The sequence below is a fragment of the Bos taurus genome, chromosome 5, assembly GCF_002263795.3.
Source record: "Bos taurus isolate L1 Dominette 01449 registration number 42190680 breed Hereford chromosome 5, ARS-UCD2.0, whole genome shotgun sequence".
Taxonomy (NCBI): Eukaryota; Metazoa; Chordata; class Mammalia; order Artiodactyla; family Bovidae; genus Bos; species Bos taurus.
Window position 1 is genome coordinate 101,849,475 of NC_037332.1, and position 13,141 is coordinate 101,862,615.

Genomic DNA, 13,141 nt, shown 5'->3' on the forward strand with positions numbered 1-13,141 from the left:
CACAACTGATTCAATGCAGAGAAGAGAAGACTATCCTTTAGATGGAGAATAGGAAAGGCATACTGGTTTTCAGGAAAAGGGCAGGCCTGCTCAGGAGTCTCTGGAGCCCTGGATCTTTACCAGGCTTCCAATCACCAAGGGGAAATGGAAGTGGGGGAAGACTCACCCTATGAAGCCAGTAATCTGGTCCCCTTGATGTTCATCTCACCTTTTTTTCATTTAATTAAGAATTTTTCACCTTTCTTATCCTGATTTTGTGCTCATATGACCTTTTGTTCTCTCCATTAGTTACTTAGTTTCTTTGCAGCCACAACAGGTCAGTCACTTGACACTGCAGACCTCCACCCAATGAAACAAAACTCATCTTTCCCAGGGTTCGTGAGGAGTTGGAGGCGGTAGAACTGACCCAGAAAGTGTTTCTGGCTGATCCCACCAGCTGAGCTGAACCAGCCATTGAGCGGGACACCTGGCATGGAGAAAAAGAAAGCCACATATATATATTTTTTTAACATAGCTTTTCTGCATCAGCTTAACGGACAGAATGACACCTGACGTCAGATAACCTTGCATCTCATATAAGGAGATATTCAAGATTCAGCATCTAATTGGTGTTTGAACTTCAGAAAGTTTCCTTTTATATAGTGTCTGATGGCAGAGAAGATGTTAAAAAGCGTTTCTATTGGCTCGGAAGATGGCAGTGTCAGGGGATGGGATTATATGAACCCCTTTCTGCTGTAAGAGCCTCCATTAAGGGCCCAGAGGACTCCTCATGTAGTTTGGGGAAACTGAAGCTGTTACCCAAAGACAAGAGGATCAGAGAACCATGAACGGACACTACTTTCTCCAGGGACTTGTCTCTCTGCTCTTTAGCGTCCTATCGCGTGCTCAAGGTAAGTGTTCTTAAATTCAGTAGACACACTGGATTAGCTATAAGATTGTGGGACTGTAAGGACAATACCTTTCTATTTGTTGACCATTTGGTTTTGACCAAATGTGATCCTTAGTGACAGTGAGTGCTGATTTTTCTCCCTCGGGGCTCAGTTTTTCAAGTTAAGCAGTAATATGCTGCAGACATATAAATTCTATTCACAGACCTAACTGTGTTTTTAGCCCTCCCCAAGTACACGTAACAGCTCAGAAAATGTCTGACCACTTCTCAGTTTTCCTCTAATGGATTATGGCTGAGGGACTGCCTCTGTCTGGGTCTCTGATCTGTCCTTCCCATACTTTATATTACATCTCTCCCCACCAGTTCAGTATTTTGGATCTTTTAGACTGTGGACATGTGTGTGTGTGCACATGTGTGTTTATGTATGTATGCTTTAAGTGTATGCACATATGTGTGGACTTCCCGGTGGCTCAGTGATAAAGAATCTGCCTGGCAATGCAGGAGATGCAGGTTCGATCCCTGGGGTGGTAAGATCCCCTAAAGAAGGGAACAGCTGTTCACTCTAGTGTTCTTGCCTAGGAAATACCGTGGATAGAGGAGCCTGGTGGGTGTTCATGAGGTCACAAAGATTCAGACACGACTTAATAAATAAACAACAACATACATATGTGTGTGCATGTGTATGTGTCTGTATATGTGAGATAAGGGAATGGGTAACGGTGAATTAGAAGAGTACGTATAGGCTAAATGTGTGAACAGAAATAAATCTGCCCAGTGGAAGTTGATTTTTTAGATAGGAGTCCATAGAACTTCCCTGGTGGCACAGATGGTAAAGAATCTGCCCACAGTGCAGTAACTTGGATTTGATCCCTGTGATGGGAAGATCCCCTGGAGTATGAAATGGCAACCCACTCCAGTATTTTTGACTGGAGAATTCCATGGACAGAGGAACCTGGTGGGCTACAGTCCATGGGGTTGCAAAGAGTTGGACATGACTAAATGACTAACACTTTCACTTTACTTTCCATAGAACTCATACTCTCTAAGCCAGACTGCTGGATTTGGTGGTAGCAATGGTAATGGTGGTGATGATATGTGTGTATGTATGTATGGTGAGGGCAAATATGGAAATCTTCCTTTCTGTGAGGAAAGCCCTCTCAGTAGAAATTGTAATCACACCTCTGGATAACGCTGCATTTGCATTCGAACTCTGAGTTTCTTTTTCTTCCCCCACAAACAACCCACAGCTCAGTCGTTTTTCTGCTTTTCTGTAGTCTTTCCCTAGCATAGGATTCGGCAGGACTCTGTCTTCCTGCCTGTAATATTTTCCCTTCCTACCTCTTGGATCAGTGGTTCTCTAACCCCGCTGTGCAAAGGAAAAAAACTAACACCAAATGCAGGTGCCATCAATGGACTGATGCATTGAAGGCAGAAGAGGGATTTAGTCTTAGAGACTTGATGATCCCCACTGAGGCAGGTCAGTTTTTCCCTGTCTCAGTGGAGAGCACAAGCTTGTTCTGTGACATCTTAATGGGTCAGATATTTAGCAGGAACTCTGTGTTTGTGAACGTCCCTGTGGTGAATATTCTCACTTGTTGTTCGCACAGATGCTGTATGAAATTTGGTCTTCACTGTGCCCTTAAATCAGGAGAGTCCCAGATACCTGCTTTGAGTTCCTGAAATTAGAATGAGCTAGTCACATGCCTGGAAAGTCAACTTTTCCAGGTTAGCCCTTGCTCCTCTCTGCTTTAGCAAAGCTCATCTCTCCATCCCTTCCTGATCCCACATTCCCTCCTTATTTCAAGCCCCACCCCCTCCTCCGCCCACCCTGTCAGAAGTCTCTGTCTCTCTTCTTTGGGAAACTCCACTCCTCCCCAAAGGAGCAAGAAGTTCTGCTCTTCATTCCCTTGTTATATTTCTTTCAACTTCTAGTTGGGGACTTCCCTGGCGTTAGATTTCGTCTTCCTAGGGGTTAAGATTTCATCTTCCAATGCAAGGGGTGCAGGTTCGATACCCAGTTGGGGAGTTAAGATCTCACATACCTCACAGCACCTGCCTTCCCCGAAAAAAAACCAGAACAACAGGAATATTGTAATAGATCCACATCAAAAAAAAAAAAATCTTAAAAAAACCTGCAAAACGAAACTTCCAGTTCCTTGGGTTTGGGACATATTATAATGGTGGTTGTCATTTTTTCAGGCTTTGCAGGCTGTTAAGAATAGAGGTAGACTCTCTGAATGAAATATAAAATTGGCTCTCTGATTCCCCTTTGGCCTCTCCAGATACAACAACAATGAAGGAATTTCTCATTAGGCTAAGGAGAAATCACAGTTAACTCAAACAAGCATGTTTCCTCATACAGAATGCTCTGTAGCATCATATTATTAAAGCACATATTCACACACTAAGGAACTCAGTTCACATGAGTTTGCCCCCATATACTTTGGTATGGGGGGCATAACTTTGGTATGATCATTCCAAAGAGCATTAAATATTTTCTGAGCTTGCACTTGTCTCTAAAGTACAAGGCAGGATATACCAGCTCCCTTTATATTCTTTCTGAACACAATCTCTGTATTAAATCTCAGTCCCTACACACACACACACACACACACACACACACACACACACTCGATTGGATCATCAGTTCAGTTCAGTCGCTCAGTCATGTCTGAATCTTTGCGACCCCATGGACTGCAGAACGCCAAGCTTCCCTGTCCATCACCAGCTCCCGGAGCTTACTCAAACTCATGTCCATAGAGTTAGTGATGCCATCCAGCCATCTCATCCTCTGTCATCTGCTTCTCCTCCCACCTTCAATCTTTCCCAGCATCAGGGTCTTTTCCAATTGGTCAGATTTTCTTATCATGTGGCCAAAGTATTGGAGCTTCAGCTTCAGCATCAGTCCTTTCAATGAATATTCAGAACTGATTTCCTTTAGGATGGAATGGTTGGATCTCCTTGCAGTCCAAGGGTCTCTCAAGAGTTTTCTCCAACACCACAGTTCAAAAGCATCAATTCTTCAGCACTCAGGTTTCTTCACAGTCCAACTCTCACATCCATACATGGCCACTGGAAAAACCATAGCCTTGACTAGACAGACCTTTGTTGGCAAAGTAATGTCTCTGCTTTTGAATATGCTCTCTAGGTTGGTCATAGCTTTTCTTCCAATATCATTTTATATCCACTTTCAAAATAATATATTTTAAATTTCTTTTTGTTCATTAAAATGTCTTCTATGCCATTTGGATGGTTGCCAGTATTTCAGTTATCCCATTCATTGAATCATAACTTATTTATCTAATCCTATTTATTGTACATTAATATTTTCAAATACAATGCTGTGATAAAGTTCTTATGAACATCTACATTGACTTAATAGAAAAGCCATTATTTTTTCCTCAAGATAGCCAATTTAAAGGCCTCCCTCTATATGTATTGCCTAATTGTCCAGCACAGTAGTTTTCAATATTCTCAGCAACATTAATGGAATTAAAAGAGTATTATTTTGGGGACTTCCTTGGTGGTCTAGTGGCTAAGACTGTATGCTCCCAATGCAGGGGACCTGGGTTCTAACCCTGGTCAGATAACTAGATCCTACAAGTAAGAATTTGCGTGCTGCAACTGAGACCCAGCACAATCAAATAAATAATTAATTAAAAAAAAAGAGTATTATTTTCTTCATAGTCTTGACATAAGAGCATTCATCATTGTTTTTATCCACATAAACACTATATACAAAAGTTATCTTCTTTCCTATATTACTCTTTCAACGAATCTTACATATCAATATTTTTCTCTAGAATGTTTTAAAACTTCTTATTTATTTATTTATAGGAACTCTCTATAAACAAACAACACTTCTTGTTTTTCTTACTTATTTTTGTAAATATTTCCCCCAGTTTTTGCATATATTTTTAAGGTTGTATACGTGTATAGGGGGTTATGTGATCAAATCTATAATGTTTTACTTTTTTCATTTCTGCCTTTAATGCAGTGTTTCAAATGCCATTCTTCATCTCAAAGTAACATCATCACCAGATAGGAATTACATTTTAGATATATGATATCTTAGCCCCATCACAAAATAAAAACACATTGTTTCATGATTTCATGGATATGATATCAAAAGTACAGGCAACAAAGCAAAAATAGACAAGTGGGGATATATCAAACTGAGAAGCTTCTGCAAACCAGAGGAAACATCAACAGAGTGAAAAGGCAAGCTAGCAAAAATGATATAAGGTTTTAATTTCCAAAAAATTAAGGAACTCCTGCAACTCAAGAAAAAAACCCCCAAACCTAATACCTCAATTAAAAAATTGACCAAGGGCTTGAATAGACATTTCTCTAAAGACATACAGATGGCCAATGGGTATATGAAAAAATGCTTGACATTGTCAATCATCAGAGAAATGTAAATCAAAACCACAAAGAGATACCATCTCGCACATGTCAGAATGTGGGGAAGGAAATGGCAACCCACTCCAGTGTTCTTGCCTGGAGAATTCCAGGGACGGAGGAGCCTGGTGGGCTGCCGCCTATGGGGTCGCACAGAGTCGGACATGACTGAAGCAACTTAGCAGCAGCAGCAGCATGTCAGAATGACTTTTTTTTTTTTTTTAAAGACACTTAAGTGTTGGCAAGATTGTGGAGAAATTGACACTTTCTGTGTACTTATCCATGTTAAAGGTATAAATTGTATTAATAAAACTATGCAATCCTGGGATTAAATCTCTGGGCTTTCACTGTGATGGGTCCGGATTCAACCCTGACCTGGGAACTACGAGCCACAGCACAGCCAAAAATCAAACAAACAACAGCACAAAAACTATGACCAAAAAATCTGTATGATTCATAGTGATGTCCCTTTTCATTCTTGGAATTGTTAACTTTATTTTCTCTCTGCTCTTCTTAAGCGTTGCTCATTGTTCATCAATTTTCAATGAGCCATGTTTAAAGAGCTTTCTTCTATGTTTTCTAACTTATGCTTACCTTCTTTTCCATTAATTTTTATTCCTTTTAAAATTAACCCCAACATTCTACATCCTTTAGACTTTCTCATCTCCTAGTTTTTTAATTGGAAGCTTACATTTTTTTCACTTTTCACAGTCTTTCCTCTTCTCTAAATCTGGTATATAAATTTCCCTTAGGCACTACTTGGATTTCATTAGAAGAATTTATTATCATATCATTATTTTGTGTTTATTATCATTATTATCAATCTTTATTATCATTATTTCACAATATTTTGTAAGTTTTAAATTTATTCCCAGATTCAGGGGTTTTTTTGGAAGGGTGTTGCTGAATTTCCCCAAATAGGGATGGGTAACAATATTTTCTTATTAATTCTTAATTCTATTCCACTGTGGTCAGAGTAAATACTCTGTATGAATTCAAAGAGTAAAAGATTTTGTCCTATTATATGGTCATTTTGGTAAATGTTCCTAATGCATTTACAGTAATGTGAACTCTTGCATTGTTGGGTGCATTGCTCCATATGTTACTTAGTTAAATGTGCTGATTATGTTGTTGTACATCTACTGTATTCTTTGTTTTTTGTATGTTTGGTCTGTATGCTACTGAAAAAGATACAGTAATAATCCCAAATTTTGATTGTGATTTTGTCTATTTCTTCTTTTCAACCTGTCAAGTATATTTCAAAGCTATGTTCTGTTACCTTTCTTGAATTTTGTTGTCTATAATATCTTTTTTAAGGGTGCATCTCATTATAATCATGAAAATTCCTTCTTTAATTCAATTAGTATATCTTGGCTTAAAGTCTACTTTCTGGGACATTGATATAGCTACTCCCGTTTTCTTACAGTTAGTACATTTTTTCCATCATTTTACTTTCAACCTTTCTTTGCTATCATAATATAAGGTGAGCATTATGTAATATCTGTGTCAATTTTGTTTTATCTTTATTTACTGTAAATGCAATTACTGATATTGATGTGTTGGTATCTACCATTTGCTTTTTAAAAAAATAATTTATTTATTTTAATTGGAGGCTGATTACTTTACAATATTGTAGTGGTTTTGTCATATATTGACATGAATCAGCCATGGGTGTACATGTGTCCCCATCCGGAACCCCCCTCCCACCTCCCTCCCCAACCCCTCCCTCAGGGTTGTCCCAGTGCACCAGCTTTGAGTGCCCTGTTTCATGCATCAAACTTGAACTGGTGATCTATTTCACATACAGTAATATACATGTTTCATTGCTATTATCTTAAATCATCCAACCCTCACCTTCTCCCACAGGGTCCAAAAGTCTGTTCTTTATATCTGTGTCTCTTTTGCTGTCTTACATATAGGGTCATCATTACCATCTTTCTAAGTTCCATATATATGCCTTAATATACTGTATTGGTTTTTTTCTGTCTGACTTACTTCACTTTGTAAGTTTCATCCACCTAGTTAGAATTGATTCAAATGTATTCTTTTTAATGGCTGAGTAATATTCCAATGTGTATGTGTACCACAGCTTTCTTATCCATTTGTCTGCCAGTGGAGTGGACATCTAGGTTACTTCCATGTCCTGGGTGTTGTAAACAGTGCTATGATGAACATTGGGGTACATGTGTCTTTCAGTTCTGGTTTCCTTGGTGTGTATGCACAGCAGTGGGATTGCTGTGTCATACGGCAGTTCTATTTCCAGTTTTTTAAGAAATCTCCACATTGTTCTCCATAGTGGCTGTACTAGTTTGCATTCCCACCAACAGGGTAAGAGGGTTCCCTTTTCTCCATACATTCTCCAGCATTTATTGTTTGTAGACTTTTGGACAGCAGCCATTCTGACTGATGTGAGATGGTACCTCATTGTGGTTTTGATTTGTATTTCTCTGATAATGAGTGATGTGAGCATTTTTTCATGTGTTTGTTAGCCATCTGTATGTCTTCTTTGGAAAAATGTCTGTTTAGTTCTTTGGCTCATTTTTTGATTGGGTTGTTTACTTTTCTGGTATTGAGCTGCATGAGCTGCTTATATATTTTTGAGAGTAATTCTTTGTCAGTTGCTTCATTTGCTATTATTTCCCCCCATTCTGAAGGCTGTCTTTTCACCTTACTTATCATTTCCTTTGTTGTGTAAAAGCTTTTACGTTTAATTAGGTCCCATTTGTTTACTTTTCCTTTTATTTCCATTACTTAGGGAGGTGGGTCATAGAGGATCCTGCTGTGATTTATGTCGGAGAGTGTTTTGCCTATGTTTTCCTCTAGGAGTTTTACAGTTTCTGGTCTTATATTTAGGTCTTTAATCCATCATGAGTTTATTTTTGTGTATGGTGTTATAAAGTGTTCTAGTTTCATTGTTTTAGAGTTGGTTGACGAGTTTTCCCAGCACCACTTGTTAAAGAGATTGTCTTTTCTCCATTGTATATTCTTGCCTCCCTTGTCAAAGACAAGGTGTCCATAGGTGCATGGATTTATCTCTGGGCTTTCTACTTTGTTCCATTGATCTATATTTCTGTCTTTGTGCCAGTACCATACTGTCTTGATGACTGTACGTTTTTTCAGTTCGGTTCATTCACTCAGTCGTGTCCAACACTTTGCGACCCCCTGAACCACAGCACGCCAGGCCTCCCTGTCCATCACCAACTCCCGGAGTTTACTCAAATTCATGTCCATTGAGTCAGTGATACCATCCAACCATCTCATCCTCTGTTGTCCCCTTCTCCTACTGCCCTCAATCTTTCTCAGCATCAGGATCTTTTCAAATGAGTCAGTTCTTTGAATCAGGTGGCCAAATATTGGAGTTTCAGCTTCAACATCAGTCCTTCCAATGAACACCTAAGACTCATCTCCTTTAGGATGGACTGGTTGGGTCTCCTTGCAGTCCAAGGGACTCTCAAGAGTTTTCTCCAACACCACAGTTCATTCTTCTGTGCTCAGCTTTCTTTTTTTTTTTTATATTGAAAGTTGCTTTTATTTCTGTTCTTCTCTTGATGAACATTTTTGTTGTTTACAATTTCGGATATTACAAAACAAAAAGCTGACATGAAGTTTCATAACAAGTGTTAGGGTGAAAATATGTTTACATGCCTCAGATGAATAAGTAGTCTAATGGTTGTATTATATTATAGTTGTCCACTTTAATTATTTAACTTTTTAAAAAATTTTTATTTTATTTTTAAACTTTACATAATTGTATTAGTTTTGCCAAATATCAAAATGAATCTGCCACCGGTATACATGTGTTCCCCATCCTGAACCCTCCTCCCTCCTCCCTCCCCATACCATCCCTCTGGGTCGTCCCAGTGCACTAGCCCCAAGCATCCAGTATCGCGCATCGAACCTGGACTGGCATCTCATTTCATACATGATATTTTACATGTTTCAATACCATTCTCCCAAATCTTCCCACCTTCTCCCTCTCCCACAGAGTCCATATCAGCTTTCTTTATAGTCCAACTCTCACATCCATACATGGCTACTGGAAAAACCATAGCCTTGACTAGACATACCTTTGTTGACAAAGTAATGTCTCTGCTTTTTAATATGCTGTCTAGGTTGGTCATAACTTTCCTTCCAAGGAGTAAGCGTCTTTAATTTCATGGCTGCAATCATCATCCGTGGTGATTTTGGAACCCAAAAAAATAAAGTCTGACACTGTTTCCACTGTTTCCCCATCTATTTCACATGAAGTGATGGGACCAGATAGCATGATCTTAGTTTTCTGAATGTTGAATTTTAAGCCAACTTTTTCACTCTCCTCTTTCACTTTCATCAAGAGGCTCTTTAGTTCTTTACTTTCTGCCATAAGGGTGGTGTCATCTGCATATCTGAGGTTATTGATATTTCTCCCAGCAATCTTGATTCCAGCTTGTGCTTCTTCCAGCCCAGTGTTCCTCATGATGTACTCTTCATATAAGTTAAATAAGCAAGGGGAGAATATACAGCCTTGACATACTCCTTTTCCTATTTGGAACCAGTCTGTTGTTTCATGTCCAGTTCTAACTGTTGCTTCCTGACCTGCATACAGGTTTCTCAGGAGGCAGGTCAGGTGGTCTGGTATTCCCATCTCTTTCAGAATTTTCCACAGTTTATTGTGATCTACACAGTCAAAGGCTTTGGCATAGTCAATAAAGCAGAAATAGATGTTTTTCTGGAACTCTCTTGCTTTTTTGATGATCCAGCAGATGTTGGGAATTTGATCTCTGGTTCCTCTGCCTTTTTTAAATGCGGCTTGAACATCTGAAATTTCATAGTCCATGTACTGTTGAAGCCTGGCTTGGAGAATTTTGGGCATTACCTTACTAGTGTGTGAGATGAGTCAATCGTGTGGTAGTTTGAGCATTCTTTGGCATTGAATTTCTTTGGGATTGGAATGAAAATCGACTCTTTCCAGTCCTGTGGCCACTGCTGAGTTTTCCAAATTTGTTGACATATTGAATGCAGCACTTTCACAGCTCCATCTTTTAGGATTTGAAAGAGCTCAACTGGAACTCCATCACCTCCACTAGCTTTGTTCATAGTGATGCTTCCTAAGGCCCACTTGACTTCACATTCCAGGATGTTTGGCTCTAGGTGAGTGATCACACCATCGTGATTATCTGGGTCGTGAAGATCTTTTTGTACCATTCTTCTGAGTATTCTTGCCATCTCTTCTTAATATCTTCTGCTTCTGTTAGGTCCCTACCATTTCTGTGTTTTATTGAGCCCATCTTTGCATGAAATGTTCCCTTGGTATCTCTAATTTTCTTGAAGAGATCTCTAGGCTTTTCCAGTCTGTTGTTTCCTCTATTTCTTTGCATTGATCACTGAGGGAGGCTTTCTTATCTCTCCTTGCTATTCTTTGGAACTCTGCATTCAAATGGGTATATCTTCCTTTTCTCCTTTGCTTTTTGCTTCTCTTCTTTTCACAGCTATTTGTAAGGTCTTCTCAGACAGCCATTTTGGTTTTTTGCATTTCTTTTTCTTGGGGATGGTCTTGATCCCTGTCTCCTGTACAGTGTCATGAACCTCTGTCCATAGCTTTGTGGTATATTCTAAAGTCAGGCAGATTGATTCCTCCAGTTCCATTCTTCTTTCTCAAGAATGCTTTGGATATTCAAGGTTTTTTTTTTTTGTATTTCCATATAAATTGTGAAATTATTTGTTCTACCAATACCATTGGTAGGTTGATAGGGATTGCATTGAATATATAGATTGCTTTGGGTAGTATACTCATTTTCACTATATTGATTCTTCTGATCAATGAACATGGTATATTTCTCTATCTATTTGTGTCATCTTTGATTTCTTTCATCATTATTTTATAGTTTTCTATATATAGGTCTTTTGTTTCTTTAGGTAGATTTATTCTGAAGTATTTTATTATTTTCATTGCAATGGTGAATGGATTTTTTTCCTTAATTTCCCTGTTTTCTTAATTGATCAACCTGCTTTATGTTCCCTTTTCTCTCCTTTTATTTCTTCCTTTAGTATTAAATAAATCTGTTATTATTTCAGATTTTCCTTTTTCCTTTTGATTTTCAGCAGCTTCACTAGGAGTGGGCGTTTTCATACTCGTCCATTTATTTTTTTTGGAAAATTATCTATCATTATGTCTTCAAATATGACTTCTGTAGTTCTGTCTCTAGATCTCTTTTCCCTCTTCTCCTCCTCTTTCTTCTGTTTCTCATCTCTCATCTTTAGGACTCCTCCGAAAGAGGTGAAAGTGAAGTCACTCAGTCGTCTCTGCCTCTTTGTGACCCCATGGATTGTAGCCTACCAGGCTTCTCCATCCATGGGATTTTTTAGGCAAGAGTACTGGAGTGGGTTGCCATTTCCTTCTCCAGGGAATCTTCCTGACCCAAGGATTGAACCCGGGTCTCCTGCATTGCAGGCAGACGCTTTTACCATCTGAGCTATCAGGGAACACGTTAGGACTCCTCTGGCAGAAAGTGAAGAGGAACTGAAAAGCCCCTTGATGAAAGTGAAAGAGGAGAGTGAAAAAGTTGGCTTAAAGCTCAACATTCAGAAAACGAAGATCATGGCATCTGGTCCCATCACTTCATGGCAAATAGATGGGGAAACAGTGGGAACAGTGTCAGACTTTATCTTTTTGGGCTCCAAAATCACTGCAGATGGTGACTGCAGCCATGAAATTAAAGACGCTTACTTCTTGGAAGAAAAGTTATGACCAACCTAGATAGCATATTCAAAAGCAGAGACATTACTTTGCCAACAAAGCTCCGTTTAGTCAAGGCTATGGTTTTTCCAGTGGTCATGTATGGATGCAAGAGTTGGACTGTGAAGAAAGCTGAGCGGTGAAGAATTGATGCTTTTGAATTGTGGTGTTGGAGAAGACTCTTGAGAGTCCCTTGGACTGCAAGGAGATTCAACCAGTCCATTCTAAAGGAGATCAGTGCTGGGTGTTCTTTGGAAGGAATGATGCTAAAGCTGAAACTCCAGTACTTTGGCCACCTCATGCGAAGTGTTGACTCATTGGAAAAGATTCTGATGCTGGGAAGGATTGTGGGCAAGAGGAAAAGGGGACGACAGAGGATGAGATGCCTGGATGGCATCACCGACCCGATGGACGTGAGTCTGAGTGAACTCCGGGAGCTGGTGATGGACAGGGAGGCCTGGCATGCTGTAATTCATGGGGTCGCAAAGAGTCGGACACGACTGAGTGAATGAACTGAAATGAACTGAAGTCACTATATCTGGGTTCTATCTAAAATTCTTTTAACTTATTCATTCACTTTTTAAGGTTGGCACTGGTTCCCTTGATATTTTTATTTATTAATGATTATTTGGTATTTTTTCATCTTTTCATTCTGTCCTCTCTTTTCCCCTAAATACATTGATCATAGTTAAAATCTTTATCTGCCAAGTCCAACATTTCTATCATGTGTGTCTTTGCATTTTCTTATCTTCTTTTTTTCACTTTTATAATTTGTTGTGTTATCCTAGCTTGTCAAATATCATTTTATTTTTTATTGAGTGCTATAAATTATATATGAAAAAGTAAGCTATTCCCGATACATTTTCTAACACCTGTAAAGATTTACCCTTTGTTTTGCTAGACAGGTAGGGAGAAGGGCTATATGTCACTCAAACATCTAAATATAACCTAAAACTGAGCTGTAACAAGTGTGGGTTGCAGTTTTGGTAGCACTCAGTCCACTTCTGATTTCTCTGTCCCTGTGACATGGACTTTTCAGAGATTTCAGTTCAGAGACTGGATTCTTTGGTAGCTCAGTATCCAAGAGAATGAGAAAGACTCTGCTTCCCAAGTCTTTTTATGTAGTTCTTTAGCTT

At 39.0% G+C, this 13,141-nt stretch overlaps 1 protein-coding gene across 4 annotated transcripts in view; it reads left to right on the forward strand.

The window, feature by feature from the left end:
- The first annotated feature begins 591 nt into the window (after positions 1 to 591).
- The window catches only part of LOC751811 (WC1 isolate CH211), a 42,574-nt gene continuing 30,024 nt past the window's right edge, over positions 592 to 13,141 (forward strand). For all 4 annotated transcript variants that reach the window (XM_059887255.1, XM_059887256.1, XM_015471297.3 and 1 more), the window contains exon 1: positions 592 to 890. In XM_059887255.1, coding sequence (XP_059743238.1) covers positions 824 to 890 — 67 coding nt within the window. In that variant the 5' untranslated portion in view covers positions 592 to 823. The remainder of the gene's footprint in view (positions 891 to 13,141) is intronic.